Source organism: Schistocerca americana, chromosome 6 (assembly GCF_021461395.2).
Source record: "Schistocerca americana isolate TAMUIC-IGC-003095 chromosome 6, iqSchAmer2.1, whole genome shotgun sequence".
NCBI lineage: Eukaryota > Metazoa > Arthropoda > Insecta > Orthoptera > Acrididae > Schistocerca > Schistocerca americana.
Genome location: NC_060124.1, coordinates 35012598 through 35036075, shown reverse-complemented (window position 1 = coordinate 35036075; position 23478 = coordinate 35012598). Strand labels below are relative to the sequence as shown.

Sequence of the window (23478 nt, the reverse complement as noted above, 5' to 3'; positions counted from 1 at the left end):
ATAAATGTGTTTGTTTCCCCCTGTTTATCCCTGTTAAAAATCTATTTTCGGATCCAACATTTGGGTTTCGTCTTCCCTTTATTTGACTCCTGTCACAGCTCTAAGGTCATTATCTGCACTATAACATTCATACCCGCACACATGATTTTAATTGACGCCATACTGAAAGCTGTGCAACTATGTAGAATTTATAGCGTCTTGTGTGAACGGTAGCTCACGATGCCACTACACGAAACCACAAACTGTGGCGCCACATTAGAAGCGTGTGTGAATCTGACTTTACTGTGCGGCTACTATCGACTGCTTAAAGAGTTAACCTTGTCTTGCGTATAAGGATTTTAGTATCTTTGATTTTGTTTAATGTAGAGCGTGTTAAACGATGGCGTTTGTTTTGAAGTGGGATGCAGTTGTTGATACACTGGTGAAGAGGAACAGCAGTCTGCTGAATTTTGGTATGTCTCTTACTCAGGGATAAGTATAGCAGAATTCTTAGTTTATTTAATGATCTGAATTTGAGCGTGGGAGAAGGATGAAGATGTGTTTTGTTAATCGTAGACATAATAAAGTCGTAAATTAAACATATTTAAATTAGTTTTTTTTTCTTATGCTACGTAATGCTGCTCGAAGGTTGTAAACTTTTTGGTTTTTGTTGTTTCCCCGTACATGTCTCTTGCCGACTGACAACTGTACCCGTAGAATTCCACAGAACCTTATTTGTGCCCCCACACACTTTCATTTTTCGCACTGGAAGTTCATCAGAATTACATGGAAGGATCCGAATGCTGATAAGCAACCTGACTTTGCACGAAACTTCTGTAAATGAATAGAGTAGGCGACGAAGCAGTTTTGTGATTAAGGTAAGGGAAAAGCTGTCGTCTGTGCGTGAACGACGCAGTGCTCTACTGGGCGTGTTTGTAGAGAAAGTTGAGTGCACTTCGACACATCCGATCTTTTAATTGAGGTATGCAGCCAGTTATAAGAAGAACCTGCAGTTTAACGTGGACTCCAGATCATAGAGCAGCTTTATATTTTTCACATACACGGTGCATTACGTGAGTTGAAAGAAGCGATGTGTCTCACAAGATAAATCCATGAAATTTCCTGGCAGATTAAAACTGTGTGCCCGACCGAGACTCGAACTCGGGACCTTTGCCTTTCGCGGGCAAGTGCTCTCATTCTGGAAACATCCCCCAGGCTGTGGCTAAGCCATGTCTCCGCAGTATCCTTTCTTTCAGGAGTGCTAGTTCTGCAAGGTTCGCAGGAAAGCTTCTGTAAAGCTTGGAAGGTAGGAGACGAGATACTGGCAGAAGTAAAGCTGTGAGGACCGGGCGGGCGTGAGTCGTGCTTCGGTAGCTCAGATGGTAGAGCACTTGCCCGCGAAAGGCAAAGGTCCCGAGTTCGAGTCTCGGTTGGGCACACAGTTTTAATCTGCCAGGAAGTTTCATATCAGCGCACACTCCGCTGCAGAGTAACAATCTCATTCTGAAGAGAAATCCATAATTTACTGGGGATTGAACCGAAATGTTTGAATTTGCTGGTTGTCATGCACATTTACCAAATTTGAATCATGCACCTATGGATTCCAGTGCTTTCCAATTCTTTTACCATGACAATTAGCAGTCTCCTGGGTTTTTCCACCAACAAACAATATCATATGTACTACTGAACAATAGTGAGGTTCAGTGACAGTGACTTGCAAAATAATTCGTGTTGTTTTGTAAGAATATGAATGTGTTAAGAATGCCTTCTGTACAGAATAAAATGATTAAGTGATGTGATAAATATTACCCAGCCAGTCTGAAATAAGCATGACATTACTTTGACAAGTGTTGAAGACAGACTACGTTAAAATATATCGTTGCAGAACGAATGCGGAGTCAAATAGTGCGGTAATGTTATATAGTTAGCTAAGAATATCAACCTACTGTATCCATACTGACAATTTTCACAGAGGGAGAGCACTTCCAATGGTGAAAACAATTTTATGTTCCAGAAAAATTCCTGTTACCACCCTTATGTGATATTCCAATGAACACTCAGCCAAATTTCGCAAGTGGTCATGCAGTGTTGACCAGTCACTCAAGGCTGTATAGTTTTAAAACAGTAGCAACTGTATTTAGTACAGAAATTGAGTAAAGGCTGCTCTTTGGTATCACACATTCATACTGATAGAATGTGGTGGCATTTTCCTAAACTCATTGCACTTTTGTGGTATTACGTCTGTTTCCTCTTCGTGCCATCCTGATTTAAGTCTCCCATGGCTCCCCCAAAATTCAGAGAATGGGGTTAGATAAATGCAGCGTTTGTTTCAAAATCAGATTTGTTTTCTCCCACAAGTAGTATAGGTAAGAAAGAAAGATCCAGTGAAAGATTTAATAGTGATGATTATGCAAGAGAAAAGGAGTCTCTATATACAGGCAAATATATAATTCTTGTTTGGGACACAGATCTCTGTAGTTACACATGTCCCATGCTAAGACCATTGTGTAACAAAAGAGTAGCACATCGTGTTCTGCTGTGGTTACTGGTAACAGGTGCATGACAGTGTGCTTGTGAAATGCCATTGCAACTGGAAACATACTCCATAGTTGAAGTTTGTAGTACAGTATGATTCCTGTGGACAAAGTGTCTAAATTGCACTTAGATTCACTGTGAAATGCCAAATGCAGTGTCGCTTCCAACCACAGTGAAATGGTGCCAACAATTGGACCATGGCTTAACAGACATGGTGATGCTGATTGGGAAGAAAGGGCCTCGACATTGAAGAAAGACGACAATGTCCAGGCAGTTGAGGAAGATCCTCTGGAGTGGGGGCGAAGGAATTTTTGTGATGATGAACTTCATAAAGTGGTTTTCTAATGGCCTCGTGACTAAGGAACAAATTTCTACCATCAGTGAATTGAATGATTGGAAGAATGTTCAAACAGTTGTTTACAGAGCTTTGTTGACTACGTTGAAGAATACTGTCATATATCTTTGTCACTCCAGAGTGTAGTACAGCACACAATAAAGGTTTCTTTGTCTGCTATAATAATGTGTAACTTACCTTATGAAGTCCCTTCGTACAAAGAAGAAGACAGAAATGAAACAACTGAAAGCATTTGAAATGTAGTGTCATGGGAGACTGTTAAAAAACTGATACATTGATGAAGTAAGGAAAGAATATGTCGTGCATTGGGTCAGTTAGAAGAAATGCCTAATGGCACCATATGAATGATAGACAGAGGAAGGTTGGGCACAAATGATACAAGTCATTGCTGATAACTGTAGCTAAGGGACGATGGAAGGAAAGAATTGCAGGGACAGGCATGGGTATGAATAAATAAAGAAGCTTGTTCATGATATGCAGCAGATGGAGGGGATAGCTAGCAACTGACATTCACGAAAGCAAACGTCTTAGGGTTGGTGACCATAACAACACATTGTGTTCAGGTTTTGGGCTACAACTTTTAGCAGTTGTCCCAAGCAAGTCTGGTGAAATCATTTTAGAACAATATTGCAACAAACATTGTTTAAATCACTGTCGCTAAAGTATGCCATTGTCTCAGGCTTTGCAAGATTCGCCTCAAAGAAAACTGGAAGCAGCACGAAGAACAAAAAGGGCCATCCTCGTCCTAAACACAGGGGTTGGAGGGTCCAGGATGGATGTTTTGTTCAGAAAGGTACTATTCTGGCAACTCAATTGACAACACGATTTCACCCTGGTCTTCATGTGAGTACATATACATACACGTGGAATTTGTGACAAATTGTCTTGAAACCATACTCTTATTTCTTTCCTGCAGTGAAATTTGATATTATGTTTCTGCTTCCATATGTGTTTCAGGTTGGCTTTGGAAGAAATGGTACCCTTTATGCCTTGGAACCTGGCAAAGTAGTTATCACATGTGAAAAAACACAACCAAATTGGGAACATTCATGGATTCAGAGAAATTATGTTGGGAGACAGGGTCAGATCATATACAAAAAGTTTTTTAATGTGTTACCAGTTCCTCAAGAAGGGCGTTTTAGGCTTATCGATACCATATAGGATATGGTGTTCAAATATAGTTATATGACTGTAAATAATTGTGACAGGCAGATTATTAGACTTGTATGTGTTGTTATAAATTAGATTTGTATCTGTTGTACAAATGTTATTGTAAATGTTTTCTTATATAACTTGGATTCTAAAATATTGTTGCTCTGAGGTGTATTACTTTTCTTGCAATTACAGCAAAAACAAATGCAGCAGGTTGACATTTGACCGAATTTCAAGGGATTGAAAAATAGTTGGTTCAGTGTAATAAAGTCTGAATTAAAGAGTTTTTTTTGTAAAAATAGATGACTGTTCAGTTCACTTTTTCACTTGTTAAGGTTACCAACAAATGAAGAGTACTCTGTTTTCACGACGTCTGAGAAAAAATAAAAATTACGCTATGTATATATAACTGTTTTTCTGGCATATGTGTAAATGAGAAGGTACATGTACATTGTCAAATATTTGTCATCCGCCCCCCCCCCTCCCCTCCCCAACAATACAGTTCCATACGCATTGTGGAACAATATTGTACCCATTGAATTAATATGTTGTGTTATACAACTGATAAGGTAAAGAAACTTTTGAATTGAATTGAATTTTATTTAATCCTGTAAGATTACATTGTGTACAGTAAAAGTACGTGTAATATAGGACATGTCAAAGTGGTAACATTCATCAGCACTTATTTTTCTATCCCTTTTGCTTACATTTTTACATAATTGATAATGAATAACAATATATACAAATTTAGAGGCATAAGTATTCTGCAACACTGTAAAACTCTTTTTCAATGAGATAGTCTTTAAGTTTCTTTGGAAAATCATGTCAAGTACACTATCTTGCAGGTTTTTAAGCAGACTTCTTAGTAGTCTGATACCAGAGTACTGGGGTCCTTTTTCTAGCATTGCCAGTCGGTGGGGTATGCTCTGTACTTCAGTCTTCCTTCTTGTATTGTGAGTGTGTACACTAGCATTTGTAATCCAGTCCTCACTACCTTTTGTGATGTACATTATTGTTTTGTATATACACAACAATGAAAAAGTTAAGATACCTAAATTCTTGAAACGGTTTCTGTGTGTTTCAGAGGTCTTTCTTCTTAAAATGGTCCTAATTGCTTTTTTTTGTAATGTGAACACTCGTTTTGTCTCTTGTTTGTTTGAGTTTCCCCACTCAGTCACTCCATACTGTAAGTATGGTTCGAAAAGTCCATGATACACTGTACACAGAAGGTTCTTGTCTGAATACTATGATAGCTGCATCGTTAAGAATATGACAGAGCTCAGTTTCTTACAGACATTATTAATGTTTTTTTCCATTTCAGTTCATTATCCACAAGAATACCTAAGAATCTGGCAGATTCTACTTCTTCCAGCCTTGTTCCATCAACCTCTAAATCCATGTCTACAGCCTTCTCCTTGTTTTTAAACACAGCATACATAGTCTTTTTTAGATTTATAACCAGTTCATTTTCCAACTCTTTAATGTACTGTTCTTTAACAGACTGTTTTAATTGAAACACATGATTTAGTTTACAACAATTTTTATCCATTGCACATTTTACTTCCATACATCAGTTATGGAGGGGAAAGGAAAAAAAAATTAAATGCTGTTTGTCAGACTTTGTCGTAATATCTCTGATGATACCACATCCAGAGCAGCCTGAAATGCCATTGAGACATCAGAAGTGGCAAGAAATCTCCTTAGAACAGCAACTGCAGCTGCAACTCCAGTGCAGTTTGCCAGTAACTTCAATTCAGGACAGCGGTGTCATATCTTCATGTTCCTTTTCAGATGACAGTAAAGCATTACCATCCTATTCTACATCATCAGCAGAACTGATGACTCGTTCTTCAGCAGCACAGATGAGGTAGTGTGCCTGCATCCACTCTTCCATATTGACAGTACACGAGGGCTTCATCCAGGTGTAACCTGTATCAGGGCAGCACTGGAATCCAGTTGTATCTGCATTATTAGTAAGCTCATATGTTGGATCATGGATTTCCTCTTCAGTTTCAGTGGCAATATTACTTGCTGTCCACACCATCTTAAAACAATTAGCTATGGTGTCTGTTGTAACTTCATGCCAAGCAGCAGACATGTTGTGGATCACTGGCAGTGCATTCCATGGTGGAACCATTTCTTGTGCTTTGATTGCACTGATGGCAGCCTTAAAAAGTTGACATCTCTAATCGTGCTTCATAGAAGTGATTATTTCATGATACACTGGCAGCAGATGGGCCTGGTGTTAGCTGGCAAGAAGACAACTTCTACATTCAGAAGTTCAAATGATGTGCAGAGCAGTGGCCCAAACTTATCAAAATATATGTCTTCCTCGCAGCCATTTGTTGCTGAACCTTAAAGAGCCAAGAAGGCAGATTTGGTCATCCAGTCATTAATTTTATTCTTATAGTGGTATGGTGAACTGAAAAGGTTGAACTTTTTAAAACAATGTGATCTGTGTATTTATCAGTCACTAGTAGTTTGAGCTGATTAGCACCATCTGAATTATGGCAAAAGACCACTGTGAGCTTCTCCTTGCTGCTTTTCCTCCAGAACATTTCTCGCCCCATACATGTAGTGTTTTTTCTGCCATCAAAGTACAGAAAATGCCAGCTGCATCCATATTAAACACATTTCACGGATGATACAAATGAGAGAGCTCGGACTGAAATTCCAGTTCCCATTAACTAGCATCTTCTGTGTTTACTCTGTGTGCCTCCCCAAAGACACTGACAGCACTGATTTTATACCCCTTCTAAGAACACACTCGGAACTCAGAAATTCGATTTTTGGGTGATTTCATGAGCCTTTTATTAGAGCTTGGGGCAAGAAGATGGAATTTTCTGTGAGAGCATGTACTGGAACCATTCAAACAGTGAATCCTTCACTTCATGTTTGACTGGCCTTTTGAGCCTGAGGAGACAGAGTTGTCTTGAGTGGATAACTGCATGTCAAGTGATATTGAACAACTGTCTAAAAATGTTAATGGATATGTTTAATGGGACAGATAAAACTTAAACCTGAAATTTTCTGCTGAATCAAGCTAGGCTGGAGGACCTACAGAAAAACACAACTATTTTTAAATCTAATATGACGATGAACAAAAACAATGCTGTTTCCAGTCAGTCTGTTCCTGCTGTACTAACATGCAGATGTAAAACTTGGGATTTAAATGAGTTTTTCAGAAGAAAACTTTGAACAGCTCATACAGCTACAGAAAGATCACTTGAAGATCCCACTAACACGTGTTGGAGAAGAAGTGGAGACGTAAGAGCAATAACAGGAGTTCAGGTTATTGTGGAAAGGGTTAGCAACACTGTACCTGTGAGATCATTTGGAATTCTTCTATCTCAAATAATTACTTGCACAAGAGATTGGAAGCTGTCTTTAAACATTTCTTGATGTTATAAAAATGTGAGTTAATTGCATTAGTGTGAGTGTTAGTGCCATAGGAAGTAAGGTAAAATTGTGTAAAACAGTATTTCCTTATTGTGCCTATAATTATAATTTACTTTTGAGAATCATATGAAAAGAGTGACATAAATGTGCTTTTCATTTGTTTTGTTGTATCTAGCATCAAACTCAACCAGCCATGTGAGATTAGTGTGGTTGCTGCTGCAGGTTTGTTAAACAGGGAGTGTTTTGCAAAAATTGTTTGTTATGGTTTAATTGGGGTAATTGCAGTCCGGAAGAAAATTGGTTGGCCACTGAGGGTCTGCCAAGAAATTGTAGGTTATGCCAGAAAGACTAGAAAATTGAGAAAGAGGAGAGGAATATTTGTGCCCTTCAGGCAGAGTTAGAAAACACAAAAGTTGAATTATAACAGCTGAAGGGGGCAACACAGGAGGCGTGCTAGAAAAAGGGCAGCAAGCAAAGGGTGAACAGGGGAAAATTTTGTTAGCAATTTGAAATTCAGTTAAGTAATAGATTTCGCTTGCTACCAGAATTAGAGAAGTAAGAGCTTCATATAGATTGTGGAGGAATGTAGGGAGCAGCAGATGATGCTAATAAACTTAATAGGTAAGTGAGGTGAAAAAAGAAAGAACAGTTCTGCTGCTAGATGGCAGCTGTTGGAGGGTTGCAGGTCAGCAACTACAGGAGAAATTAGGTGCAGAGAACCGTGTCACAACTTTTGTGAAACCAAGTGCTAGTTTGTCAGGTAACAGTAAGATCAGATGGGTGTTGATAGTTAGGGGAGCTAGGAACAACCTAGCTACAAATGAAAAAGAGAGTATTGGGAGTCACCTGGACAAAGTAGGAGCAACTAATGAGCATGCAAATGTTAGTTTTGTAGAGGTTTCTTGGCACCATAACCAGCCCTGGGTTGACTCTGCTGTAAAGTGAGTAAACATGGAGCTAAGAGGGCTGCTTCACATGGATGCAAAATCTCATTGTTGCTGGCCCAGTAGTTGCTATAGGAAGATGAGGATATCCTTCTCATGGCCTACACCTAAGTAGGAGGGGTAGGGACAAGTTAGTAGATCTATTAGCAAGAAACACAAAGGTAGAACCCTGAGGTTAATGTGGCCAGGTGAGACACTGGCATCAGATCAAATCAGAATTCAGGCTGACAGCACTAAAGGAAATTAAATTGACAGACTCCCTGTTCAACTTATAATAAGAGACTAAAAAGTTAAATCGATTTGCTTCATCAGAATATCAGGGATGAAAGGTTAAGTAAATGGGTTGTTAATGTGTTTGGAAGATGATATAAATTGGAAAGAAACTGATGTCCTTTTTCTGTGTGAACACAGTTTAACCACAGGAATAGAAAACCTTAATGCATGTGGTTATAAATTAGCTGCATGTTCAGTAGATCCAATATGGACAAAGGAGGAGTTGCCAAATTTATAAAAAAAAGGTCTGTAAATACAAAAATGTAGAGATAAGTAAATTCTGTATAGAGGATATAATAGCATGCTCTTGTGAGTTACTATGGGGAAATATAATATTTGTGATTGTTCCATTATACGGGTCTCCTGGTTAACTGGGAAATTTTAACGAGCATTTCTGATGAATTATTGTGCTCTCTGTCAGAAAAAAGGAAGACATTATTAAAGTTATGTAAATTTCCTGAATGAATTTGACAGGAAAAGTTATCTGGAACTTAGAACCACTTATAATTTGGTCTCAGCCATAAATTTCTGTACCAGAGTTGTTTAAGACAATAGTACCCCATATGAATAATATATTCATTCAACAAGCAGAAGTTAAAGAAAAACATGGCTCTCCATTGGTAACTGTATTGTCAAATAATGGTGCACAGTTGGTCACATTATAGAACTTAGCTCCATGTACTGTTCGGAAAACAGTCAGGCTGATTAATGCCAAAACTACTGAAGATTTTAAAGAAAGCCTAAAACTGTTGACTGGAGTGAAGTTTACAATGATTCTAAATTTAAATTCAAACTATTTCTTGATGAGTTTGTATCCATTTCTGAGAGTAGTTTTCCTAAAAACATAATTTTATGTAAGAACAGCAAGTCATTAAAGAAAGTTTGGATCACTACAAGCACCAGAGTCTGTTCACAATGAAAAAAGGACTCTTACAAAATAACTAGAACAAGTAATAACCGAGAAATATTTTCTTAATACAGGTATAAACTATACTGAAATATATTAAGAATAGTTGTAAAAAGCAGGAGTATGCGCATCTTTCAGAAACTGGCAGATCAGACAATAAATTAAAGCCAGTATGGAATATTGTTAAAAGAGAGACAGGAAAAGAAGCAACAGAAGAGACATTATTTCAGCTAAAGAGACTGTGAGCATTTTAAAATAAATTGCAAGTGTAACAGGTATTTTTAATTATTACTTTTTTAAAATGAGTGAGAAAATTGATGCAAGTAATTCAGAAGAGAAAGCAAAACAGTCACTGAAGAAGCAATAAAGAGGACACTTAGTGCATTAAAAATTAATCTCTATCTGAAATAAGGAAGATCATCAAGACTCTAAAAGTAAAAGTTGATATGGGGTGGATAATATCTCCAATAAGATATTAAAAAGTGGTGGCCCTGTAATAGTAATGTTCTTAGTCACTTATATAATGCATCATTAACTCGGGGTGTTTTCCCAGAAAGATTGTAGTGTGTCATTGTTAAGACTTTCTGTAAAATGTTGTCAATAACTACTTACATCATTTTCTAAAATTTTTGAGAAGGTAATGTGCTCCAGAGTTGTCACCCACTTGCGTAGTAATGGGATATGTAATCTATCATAGTTTGGATTTCAAAAAGGCCAGTCTGCTAAGTCAGCTAGTTCTATGTTTGTAGAGGATATAATAAATTCTTTGATTGGTAAGCAGCACTAATTGGATCTTCTGTGAGCTGTCAAAGGCATTCGGTTGTCTCCACCACAATTTCTATTAGAGAAGTTTTTTTTATGAAATACGTAGTTCAGCAAATGCCTGGTTTAGTTTGTAGGATTTGGGTAACGAATGCGATGTTCATGATGTGTAATGACTGTCAACATTACCGATTCACATACACAATATTTATTTATATACATTATACAGACAGATACAACTTAAACAACTGGTGTCTCAGAAACCAACTGCCCAAGGTCCAGAGATACTGTTTTTTTGCAGTGATATTCTTGGGGACAGTAGTCCATAGCCCCCCCCCCCCCTCCTCCCCAAAGGCATGGAATGCTGAAGTTGTGTTGCAGTGTGGTGCAGGTCGTCTCTGGAGACACTGTTGAGCTTGTACTCATCTACATGTCTTGGTCAGCACTGCGGTCTGCCTCTTCGTGACATCGGTACTGGCTGAATAGGTGGTACTGGAGGTGCAATCATTAGGTCATCCATCAGTGGTTGTACGTGATCCTTTGGTGGGGGTGTCCGGTTTTCCGTGTTGTGTTCTGGGGCTGACACATGTAGGATGCCATCGCTGGATAGTGTAGATAACAGTGCGGCTATATCGACTGATTGTGCTATCGGTGTGGAGTGGTATAATAATCACGACACCATGTTGTTGCCGAACTGTCGGTTTTCGTAGATGGCAGACACCACGATTGTTGTGCCATGTAGAGACACTGTGATATCTTCTGGAAGATAGTGTTTACATTGACTGTGACAGAAAACGGGGTTGTGTCATGTTGTGAGGCCAAAGGGGCAGTACTGTTGCGCGGTGTCTCCGCCAAAGTCCTTGCTGGCTTCAGTCTATTGACAGATACAGTAGTGGGTTTGCTGGCTAGCATGATTTCGAATGTGTTGGGTCCCCATCTTAGTACTTTATACGGTCCACTGAATGCTGGGTGCAGCGCTGGCTAGATGGTGTCTGTGCGTAGTATTACATGAGTGAAAGTCTAGGTTTTTGTGCACAAATACAGTGGGTGTTGTGTGGTGGGACTCTGATGCTGTGTATTCAATCTCTGACCCGTCATACAAGGCCTGCTTTGCCGTAGAGGGTCTCCACTAGCGAAACATTGAGGTCCTCATTGTGAACGATTCTGATACCCAGCAAAACCCAGGCTAGGACCTCTAACCACTCGTTATCATGGCATAACAGTGCTGTTTTCAACATGTGGTGCCACCATTTCACTAGGCCGTTTGGCTGCAGATGGTAGGCTGTGGTATGGAATTGGTGGCAGCCGCAGAGGCGGAACAGTTCCATAAACAGGATTGATTCGAATTGTCTGCCCTGATTGGGTGTTAGTGACTCGGAGCAGCCAAACCTCGCTATCCATAGGTGGATGAACGATCTCGCTACTGTCCCTTCTAATATGTCCCTAAGTAGTGCAGCCTCCACCCACCGAATCGTTTGGTCAATGACCGACAGGATATAACAAAATCTGTTAGATTCAGGTACTGGCCCCACTAAATATACAAGGTGTTTCAAAAATGACCGGTATATTTGAAACGGCAATAAAAACTAAACGAGCAGCGATAGAAATACACCGTTTGTTGCAATATGCTTGGGACAACAGTACATTTTCAGGCAGACAAACTTTTGAAATTACAGTAGTTACAATTTTCAACAACAGATGGCGCTGCGGTCTGGGAAACTCTATAGTACGATATTTTCAACATATCCACCATGCGTAGCAATAATATGGCGTAGTCTCTGAATGAAATTACCCGAAACCTTTGACAACGTGTCTGGCGGAATGGCTTCACATGCAGATGAGATGTACTGCTTCAGCTGTTCAATTGTTTCTGGATTCTGGCGGTACACCTGGTCTTTCAAGTGTCCCCACAGAAAGAAGTCACAGGGGTTCATGTCTGGCGAATAGGGAGGCCAATCCACACCGCCTCCTGTATGTTTCGGATAGCCCAAAGCAATCACACGATCATCGCAATATTCATTCAGGAAATTAAAGACGTCGGCCGTGCGATGTGGCCGGGCACCATCTTGCATAAACCACGAGGTGTTCGCAGTGCCGTCTAAGGCAAATTTGTACCGCCACAAATTCACGAAGAATGTCCAGATAGCGTGATGCAGTAATCGTTTCGGATCTGAAAAATGGGCCAATGATTCCTTTGGAAGAAATGGCGGCCCAGACCAGTACTTTTTGAGGATGCAGGGACGATGGGACTGCAACATGGGGCTTTTCGGTTCCCCATATGCGCCAGTTCTGTTTATTGACGAAGCCGTCCAGGTAAAAATAAGCTTCGTCAGTAAACCAAATGCTGCCCACATGCATATCGCCGTCATCAATCCTGTGCACTATATCGTTAGTGAATGTCTCTCGTGCAGCAATGGTAGCGGCACTGAGGGGTTGCCGCGTTTGAATTTTGTATGGATAGAGGTGTAAACTCTGGCGCATGAGACGATATGTGGACGTTGGCGTCATTTGGACCGCAGCTGCAACACAGCGAACGGAAACCCGAGGCCGCTGTTGGATCACCTGCTGCACTAGCTGCGCGTTGCCCTTTGTGGTTGCCGTACGCGGTCGCCCTACCTTTCCAGCACGTTCATCCGTCACGTTCCCAGTCCGTTGAAATTTTTCAAACAGATCCTTTATTGTATCGCCTTTCGGTCCTTTGGTTACATTAAACCTCCGTTGAAAACTTTGTCTTGTTGCAACAACACTGTGTTCTAGGTGGTGGAATTCCAACACCAGAAAAATCCTCTGTTCTAAGGAATAAACCATGTTGTCTACAGCACACTTGCACGTTGTGAACAGCACACGCTTACAGCAGAAAGACGATGTACAAAATGGCGCACCCACAGACTGCGTTGTCTTCTATATCTTTCACATCACTTGCAGTGCCATCTGTTGTTGAAAATTGTAACTACTGTAATTTCGAAAGTTTATCCGCCTGAAAATGTACTGTTGTCCCAAGCATATTGCAACAAACAGTGTATTTCTATCGCTGCTCGTTTAGTTTTTATTGCCGTTTCAAATATACCGGTCATTTTTGAAACACCCTGTATATGTGCATGGCAAAAACGGCCCTACAGGACAGGGAGGCTCCCTAACAGTGGCTGGTTGTGCCGTCCTCTCTTCAGCCTCTGACGAGGAATGCACGTTCGTGTCTTAGTGGCACAATCCCTCATCACATTCAGCCAGTCATAACGCTCTGAAACTAGTTTCGTTGTGGACGCACTTAGCAGTGAGCTAAGTTATGGAGCAAGGCGAATATTGTTTGGCGATAGTTGGCAGGGACAAGAGGTTGTTGCCTCCCCATTGACACATCACACCGAGGTAGTTTGTTGGTTCTGGGCACAGGGCACAGTCGTAGTTGTAATCCCATGTTACCGCCTGACAAGAATCTCTCCAGGTCTGTATGTGAGGTTATCAAAATACTAGAGTGGTCACGGCTGCTAGGTGGGACAGGTAATCCTCAACCATATTGTCTGCTCCACACATGTGGTAAACATCTGTTGTGAACTGTGAGATTGGTGTGGCATTGACAGACGGATTCTTTCCTGCATCAGCTAATGGTCGATGGCCTGTATAGATAGTAAGCGGTCTTCCTTCAGTATCATCGTGGATGTAGGGCACCACTTTGTACATGGCCAGTGGTTTGTGGTCAAAGGCCGACCGTTCCTTTGAGAGTCTGTCAGTTTCTTTCAGAAAAAACGGAGAGATTGTGTCATCCCTGGCACTTCCTGCCTATCGCTCAGTTGCTCACGTCTGATGTAATGACAAGACGAGCATCCAGTGAAGGTAGTGCGAGTGTGACGGTGTGGGTTAGTTGAGCTTTAATGTTGTCAAATGCATTATGCATCTTGGCTGTCCATGTTAGCTTCCTCTTCCCCGATGTATTTTTCCACCTGTAGAGCTTCTGTGATGGGAAGTAGAGTTTCAGCTGCCTGGGGTAGGTGTCATTGGTAGGAATTGACAACGCTGAGAAATTTATGTAGTTCTTGGTAATTTGTGGGAGGGGACCAGTTAGTAATCTGCTCAATTTTGTCCTGTGTGGACCGTATGTCTGTTGCGTCAACTAGGTGGCTGACGAACGTGACGCAAGGCTGTCGCAGTTGGCATTTGTCAGTATTAATTTCCACCCCATGTTGTGACAGCTTGTCATTTACTACATGCAGGTGTCGTTCATGTTCCTTTGGATTTTGAGAATGTAATTAAATCGTCTAAATAAGAGTAACAGTGTGGCACATTGAAAAACAACCCATCAATGAATCTTTGCCACGTCTGTGCAGCATTTTTCAACTTGAACAGCATGAATAAGAATTCATATAAACCGAATGGAGTGATATTGGCTGTTTTGTGAATTTCCTCCTGGGCCATCGGTATTTGGGAGTATGTTCTTTTACAGTCCTGTACGCCAAAGATGGTTGCCCCTGCCAAATTGTGTTCGAAATCTTGGATATTCTGGACCCGGTAGCTATCTATAATCGTTCTGGCATTGAGGTACCGGTAGTTGCTGCAGAGGCCGCATAGCGATAGGTAATGCCCATGAACTGTCTGAAGGTCTGATTGTACCACCCTTGGAGAAATTCTTCAATGGCTGCCTTTAGTCTATGGGAGACTAGGCAGTGTGGGAGGCGGCGTATGGGCGGTCCTGGAGTCATGTTAACTCTGTGGATGGTGCCGTCCGTAACTATGCTAACTGGTTTGTTTGGTAGGTGTGGTCCAGGGGGCGAAATCCTGTTGTCCAATCTGTCTGCAGGGATGGTGGTCTTGTCAGTGGGTAACCCGCTTGTGAGAGCAGAAACATTGTCGCTGTTCAACCCGGATGCGAGAGCTGCATCACCGAGTATAATAGGCAATGTACTGACCTGTGTATCTGTGCTAGTGGTTGTACAGTTATCCTGTGGCTCTTGGGTCCACCGGCCGGGCCATTTGCAGTTGTTGCCGTATTTGTTGCAGTTGGCTGTCCAGTTCTTGGTGGCGGCTGCATAGCTGCTCGTTCTCTGTACATGCTTTGTAATTGTTGTTCTCTCTGTAGATGTTTTCGTAGGCCATCGTCATTTCATGGAGTTCGTCGCACAGTGTTGCACATTGTAATGCACAGATCTGCTGTGGTCTCGATGTCTAGCAGTGGTCGGCAGACTGTCACTGCAGATGCCCCCTATAGGGTGTAGTCCATCGTCTTGTAATAACAGAGCTTTGCTGAGAGCCAGGATGAGGCGGTAATGATGGAGGAAGTCCGCTCCGAGCACCAGTTCCACCGTTTTGGCCACAAAGTAAGTCCATGGACGTGGTGTGTGGTCGTCTAGCTAGAGCATAGCGGAGGTAGTCCCCATTACCGTTATTACTGAATCATTTGCCGCTCAGAGTTGTATGGTTGAGGGCTTGTAATCTCATGCGATGATATGTGGGTTTGCGTGCTGAATTTTGCACCCGTATTGACCAGCAGGTACTGGTGTAGTGGTCATAGCAAACAGTCGACGCAGTCTGCCTCTGTGTGTGTGTGTGTGTGTGTGTGTGTGTGTGTGTGTGCGCGTGTGTGCGTGTGCTGCTATCTCCAGTAGAAAGGCAACTTGTTGTAGGGAGGTGGGCTGTTGGGCCTAGGCCAGTCTTTCAGTGTAGTTTGGGTAGTCACATGGCTGTTGGCAGCGGCGTGCGTCAGTGCCAAACCTCATGTGAAACCAGCGGTAGCTGCTTGTTGTTTGGTCTTGGCTGGGCTGTGTTGTCATGACCATTGTTGGCCATGTTGTCACGACCCTTGTCGGCCATTTCCCTTGTTTGTTTATTTCCTGCAGCAGCTGGGCATGTGCACTGTGATTGTTGGGGCTCTGCAGTGGTTGTGGCCTGGAAGGTAGCTGGGGGGGAGGTTGTCTGGTGTCTGCGCCGTGTCTGCCATTGCTACCATCCTTGTTTGTTATGCACCGTATCCATCGCTGTCATGGTGGTCGTAGATGGGTGTCCTGGCACTGATCAGTGTCTGGTGGCACAGTTGTGCCATAACATCAGTGGTGTGTCATTGCCCAGCATTATCTCGTTAATGGTGAGGTGCAGTTGTTGCTCCGGCGTGTGTGGTAATTGTTGCAATATTAGTGACTTCACCATCTCATATTTGTGTGCAGTCGGAGTATTTAGCAGTAGATCGCTGACCAGATCCACTTGTTCTCCGAGGTGGTTGAGAAGTATTAACAGTTTGCTCTGGTCATCCTCAATCCCTGCCATCCTCATCATACATCTGCATAAAGCAAAGCACAATTCTGGTGAGTTTGTGTGAATGGGCGGCAGGTGGAGTTCGATAGACGGTGGGTGGTTCCTGTAGAGGTCGTTTTGTGTTGGCAGTAGTCGCAACGTTGCTCGGACCAACTGTGGTGGCCTGATGAGGTCTGGCCACTGTTTGTTGTACCTGTCGGCAAGGTCTGGCGTGGTATTCCGGTTGGAGCTGTGGTCTTGCATGCGGCGCTGCCGGTCGGGCAGTGACGTCACACCCGTGGAGTGGCGAGTGTCGTGGCGCGGCTGATATTTCTGTGCTGTCACCCATGTGATGTATAGAGGTATCAGCAGACTCTGGAGAAATATAGTTCTGTTGGATATCACAGTTTGTATGTGTGTCCACTGTGCACACTGTTCTGTTAGTTGCGTTACGGTTGCTGTGGTGGCGTCAGTGTAACGAAACATAGTGCGGGGCTTGGGTGGCGTAGCAAGTAAGTCCATGTTAACAGCGTAGTCCCTCTAGGGCGTAACACGCATCGCAGTAGGTGGGTTGAAGTCACGGTCGGTCGGAGGCCACCACGGCGTGGGAGGTCCTTGTGGTGTGCCCATATGATCAGCAGTGTGTCTTGTAATCATCGTCGACCCACATGGCACGGGGTTCACTGTAGGCGTGGTGGTGATGTCTGGCTCAAACATGACGCCTTTCATTGTCAGTGTGGGTGGTGTAGCAGTCACGTTGTAATTCGGATATCCCTCTTGTGGCCGTAGTACTGTTGATGTGTCTGTTGTGGCGTCCTGGCAGCGGTTGATGTGCGGTTCTGGTAAAATGATCATATCGTGCGTTCGTACCAGCATGCAACGGGCATCAGCATATCCCGGTGGGAGCTGGGCTGTGGGGAGTGGTGCGGCTGACATGGCCATTATGTCATGCCTGAGGTGTACCGTGGTATGCAGCATGGCTGCCGCGATGTCATCCGCGTGATATGCGAGAGCGAAATCAGTTTTTGGAAATATGCCATTCTGTTCAAAATCACCGTTAACCTGCACTATCTGTCCCTGAGACCACCAAATACACTGCCCTGCGTTTGTTACGTCTGTGGTTGTTGTCTGTAATTGGTCTGTCAATGCCTGACATCTCAATAATGGTAGAGTCACTTGATTGATAGGGAGACTTGCAAGTAGCATTAGTACTAGCTGAATGTATATCAATTGGAATATTGTGCTCGACAATGGCGGGGGCAGCATAATAACGCCATTGTGCATTGCCACCAATCGTCGTCATCTCTTCGTTATGTAGTCTCACAGGGTTAGTGTCCACATAAGCACTCTAGCACTGTTTTCAGTGTTCATTAAAGGCACTGTGGTCGACTGTGCCAATGGTTGCGTTGTTGTGCAGGTATTAAATGCAGAAGAATTGCAGTTTCTGTCTTGAAGCAGTGAAAAGTCGTTAGATAAACACTTGCTATCGTTGACTGTAGCTGGCTGATCAACGGTGTGTGTAGGATCCACACTGACAAGGTGTTGGATTCTCACATCAGGTGGAGGTGGAGCAATGTGTTACACGAAAATGTCGCGGTGTGTTGTCAAAAAACTCAGTGTCACCAATGCAGGATTTGGGTAACGAACACAATGTTCATGATGTGTAATGACTCTCAACATTACTGATTCACATAGACAATATTTATTTATATGCATTACATGAACAGATACAACTTAAACACTTGGTGTCTTAGAACCCACTGTCCAAGGTCCAGAGACACTGTTGTTTGCAGCAATATTCTTGGGGACGGAAGTCCATAGAACTTCTGTCCCCACAAGTTCTTATTTGAGAAACAGGATGCATGTAGTTATCTTAGGCCATTTGACTAATACAAAGAGGAATGCCACATCATCTGCATGGGGAGAAATTACAGTGGGAACCCCACAAGGTTAGATCATTGGCCCACAACTTTTCTTGCTTTATTTGAAGGAACTGCCAATTTATTTGAATCAGTATGCAGAATTAGTCCTGTCTGTTGATTTTACAAGCATTGTTGTGAAGCTGAGAAAATAAGCATCTACAAAGGAAATAGTAAAAGATCTGTTTTGTGCAAGTTACTGAATGGTTTTGCCCACAAATGGGATAGGTTTAAACTTTGAAAAATTACAATTCATGTAGTTTCGTACTGTCACAAATATCCATCTCCTCCTACTAATCTAGTATACCACAAAAAATAATAAATGCGATAGAAAATTGTATGTTCTTAGGTGTGCATATTGATGGGAAGTTCAACTGGAAAAGCCACACACGGACATCTGCTGAATTGTTTACGTTCAGCTACTTTTGCCATAAGAATAACTGCCAACTTTGGGCTAAAAGTTCTTTAATCTAAATCTGGAAATGTTTCTGCCACTTGTCAGCTATTTTACTTCCATGGGTGGACTGTCAATGTGTTTTACAGCTGTGTATTTCATTCTTTTTTGTGCAAAACTTACATTCGTTAAAGGGCAATGCAGATCATTTTTTCTTCAAGTGTTGTACTTCTGAATGTCTCTGTTGTTGTTAAGCTTAGATACATTATTGATAACAAATTTCACCCGTGAATAAAGATACTGTTGTGATGCTGTAGTTAATATGCCCAGGTATTTAATGATATACCTTCAAGATGTACATATGCAAACTCCACAAATAATTCTAGTTACTTTCTATTGTGCAGTTATTACTTTTCATCCGAGTGCGGGGCTACCTCAGAATAGTATCCCATAAGGCATCAATGAATGAAAATATGTTGACTTACTGACCTTAGGGCATATTTCTTTAAAATGCCAATTTTCATATATTTATCTTTAAAGTTTTTTCAATATAACTAAATACAGTCTTAAAAATTTTCAGCTCCTATTTCACTCCCTGAGGGATTCAATTTCCAGAAACAGTGACACACTATTTTTTTCGTTTCTAACTGAGAAGCCAAACACCAATTTTCAAAGGTTTAGCTTTACAAATGCTTTCACAATGAAATAGTTTCATGAAACATTTCACCCATGTAGGGTTTAAGTTTCCAAAAACAGTGAAATGCTTATTTTTTAACATCTGACAAAGAAGACAAACACAAACTTTTGCAGATAAAAGCTTTAAAAATACTTTAACAGTTCTTTAATAGTGATTTATTTAAAAACAACTTTCACCCACTATTTCACCTCCATAGGGGTTAAATTTCCAAAAATGCTGAAAAACATATTTCTTTATTTCTGACTGAGAAGCCAAATACTAATTTTCGTACATCTAATTGCCTCACTAGAGAGATATTTTCAATAACCCTTTGATCCCGTATTTTACGCTCTGGAAATTTCGAATTTCTATTCTTAGTGGTTTGGGCTGGGCAATGATAAGTCAGTGAGTGGGTCCATCAGTCGAAACATTGCCTTTTATATATCGAGAGATGAAGTGTTCTATGTATGTTGTGTTGACAAGTTCTGCATCATAATGTTTACCATGAATTTGATCTATGGAACAAGTAGCTAGCTAACTAACACTCTTAAATGGAAATGGGCAGGACATACCACACAAAAAATTGACAGAAGATGGACAAAGGCAGTACTAGAGTGGAGTCCTGCAGCAACACTATGACCACAAGGGTAGACCACCTGCTCACTGGACTAAAGAACTGAAGAAAGTCACAGGCTTCAACTGGTGGAGGGTGTCAGGAGACACGGAGGCATGAAAACAGCGACTGAGATTGTATTTCTTAGTTTAAGGCTAAAGAGGCTGTGCCTAGTAAAGGTTAAATCAGTTGAACAATAAATAAAAATAATTACTTAAAACATGTTTCCATTTTACAGAACTGAATAAAGAGTATCCACTGAAAATGGCACAAAAGTGATGAACCATACTTAGGTGTGTGTGTGTGTGTGTGTGTGTGTGTGTGTGTGTGTGTGTGTGTGTAGGGGGGGGGGGGGGGGGGGGTTTGTATGCATGAGGCAGACCTGAAATCCATTAACACAGCTTGCTTGCTTCTTGCTTTATTCATAAACAACCTCTTTCAAACAACAGATGCAGGTGAATAGGTAGTTTTCCAAAGGGCTTTAGACACTGTACAACATAGTAGACTACTAACCAAGACATGACCAAAAAGGTATCTTTGCAGATATGTGGTTGGCTCAGCAAATAATTAACAGAGTCAAGTATGTTATACTGGGTAGGAAATGTTAGATTGAAACATTAGTAACATTGGGTGTTCCAAAAGGAAGCATAATACAACCTCTAATATTCTCAATATACATAAATGATTTATCAGCTAGGATGAGTGACACTATCAGATTGTTTACTGATGGCACTGTTGGGCCACAGTATGGAAATGCACAAACACTTGGATGAAATTTGCTCCGTGTATTAGAGAAGCACCTCTTTCTAAGTGTGGATAGATGTAAGATAATACTAATGACACGATAGTGTGTAATGAAAACATTGGTGGTGAACATCTTGAGTACACCATGTCATATGTATTTAGGGGTAATACTAGGAAAGGTTATGAAATGAGACAATCAAGTAGAAGCTGTTTTAGGTAAGGTCGAATGGGAGACTTAGATTTGTTGAAAGAGTTTTGAGAAAATGCAATCCATTTGTAAAGCAAACTGGATACAAGACACTAGTGTGATCAATTCCAGAGTTTAGATCTCTTATCACATAGGTATGATATGAGACATTTCAAGAATACAGAGATGCACTGGTATGTTCATAACAGGTTAGTGCAGTCCATACAAAAGTGTAACAGAAATGCTGAGAAATCTGAATAGAAATCCTGATGTAGTTTTTGCAAAACTCCGGTGTGAAAATTTAGAGAACATGTATTCAAACAAGACTGTGAGATAACTGTGCAGCCACCATCGTATATGCTACATAGTGATTATGACCATGAGAGGGAATATAGCATTAAATAGGCATATAGACAGTCCTTTTTCCCAGATCAGTATGTGAATGGAATACGGTAGACATCAATAATATAGGTACACAGTGCCCACCAATATGCACTGTATGGTGGCTTAAAGAGTTATATGCAGATGCAGAGGTGGTTTCACATGGGTCCAGTAAGTCACTTTTGGGAACAGAAGCCATGCCTACAGTTAAGTCTGCGCACTGAAAATTAAGATCCAGCTTTTAACACAACACCAACATGCCAAACATGGTATAAGGAAGCAAATGGGTCACAGAACTGCCTGGTACATGCCAACAGCAAAGCATTAGTACTTTGAAAACTATGTGAGAGGATGCTTTCCACTTGCTGATTGAGCACCGTTCTGGCAGATAATAGCGGTATTCTCATTTTGGGGGCGAAATGGATACATCTGCCATCTCTTGATGGCAATGGCAAATGATACAGGAACCTATTGTCCCATAATCTACATATGTTTGCTCGTCGACAGCACTTCACAAACAACTTGCACCTTCAGCAGGACGTGTAACTCCCAAATGGTTGGAGTTATTTTAGGAGCACTACTTTTAAGGATGCTTCACAGGTCACTTGACCTCAATGCTGTTGAGCACATTTGGAGTGTCACTGTGACATGTACACATTTTGTACTTGGACTGAACTGATCTCCCAGAGTCGTGCCTGACAGTTGACTGGTTATAGATCCGGCAGCTCCCAGTTTTTTCAGTTTGTTTTGGCACAGAAGCCATGATACACAGTCACTGTGATCAGGCTAAAGGATGTTATGACTGCTCCTACATGTATTGAAATACAGGGTCAAGACTGAGCAGATTTAGGTTTGTAAAGTACCACAGTAGAATCAATTGACTGAGGGAAGAAGGAGGGGGGGGGGGGGCGAAAGAGAGAGAGAGAGAGAGAGAGAGAGAGAGAGAGAGAGAGAGAGAGAGAGAAGGAAGAGAGAAGAGAGAGTTTCCTAATATACTGGAGTACCAGTTTTAGTAGTTGGTATTTTGGATTATGATGATGTTTGACCATAAAAGTCCTTCATCACTTACACGCTATGCACTTACCAGAGAAAGAGGCGTGAACTACTATCTTTCTACCAATACTGTCCACCTGATTAGATGACATGGAATTACCATTCACTCTGCTTTTTTAGCAAATAAAAGTGTAACCTTAAATATAAATCTACCTATTAATTATTACACGTGCTGTGAACTAGGATCAACTTTGACTAGCGATATTTTGCAGATTCAATTGCAAGTTCAATTACAGTTGTCAATTCACAATTTAGTGATAATGTGAAAGTTTTTTGATCTGTAATGTTAGAATAAGGAGAATGTCAGCAAGGTGATCAATGACTGCAAATAATAATTACTCCCACTAGAATTAGTGGAGATGACTCTTAATTAATGTGAAAAAGTTTAAAGCAGTTCCGTAACACACTGAAGGTCTGAGAGTAAGAAGGGTCCTGGGTCTTCAGTGTTAATTTAAGATCCTCTTCTATAAATTTATGGCTGACAGTTTCCTCAAGTACTCTGTATGGCAGTTCTTATATGAATGTGCTGCTTCTAATCTGTGCTTTCATTGTTAAGCAGGAATTCACACTGAAAGAATTCTACAGTCCATCCCACAGTAAGGGAACCACCTCACAGCACTGATCGGGTTTTGGTTCTCTCTGGCAGAGTATTTCGTGTGTGGTTTCTTGCAGGTACCACGTTCTAGTTGCCTGTGTAGATTGCTTTTCCCAGTGGTCTTGTTTCCCTTTGATTAACTCTCCTTTGAGTCTCCATTCACATAGAAGTCTCATTTTGAATTTGACAATATGTATGGTTTTTCTTTTTATGTATCAATTTTTTCTGTAATATTACTCTTTTGTGTACTTAGTGACAAAAGTACAATTTCTGTTTAGTTCTGTAACGGGCTATCCATAAAAAATTTGTCAAAGCACGTAAAAAAAATCCACAACAGTCAAATCTTTTGTTAAATACAAATTCTCTTCTGCTTCTCTGCAGTGGGCTTTTGTTC

At 41.2% G+C, this 23478-nt stretch overlaps 1 protein-coding gene across 1 annotated transcript; it reads left to right on the top strand.

The window, feature by feature from the left end:
* Positions 1–298: 298 nt before the first annotated feature.
* LOC124619420 (39S ribosomal protein L27, mitochondrial) lies at positions 299–4324 on the top strand. Its single transcript, XM_047145789.1, has 3 exons — positions 299–452; positions 3549–3712; positions 3827–4324. The coding sequence occupies exons 1-3, from the start codon at positions 380–382 to the stop codon at positions 4028–4030; spliced, it is 441 nt and encodes a 146-aa protein (XP_047001745.1). The 5' UTR covers positions 299–379; the 3' UTR covers positions 4031–4324.
* The last annotated feature ends 19154 nt before the right edge of the window (positions 4325–23478 follow it).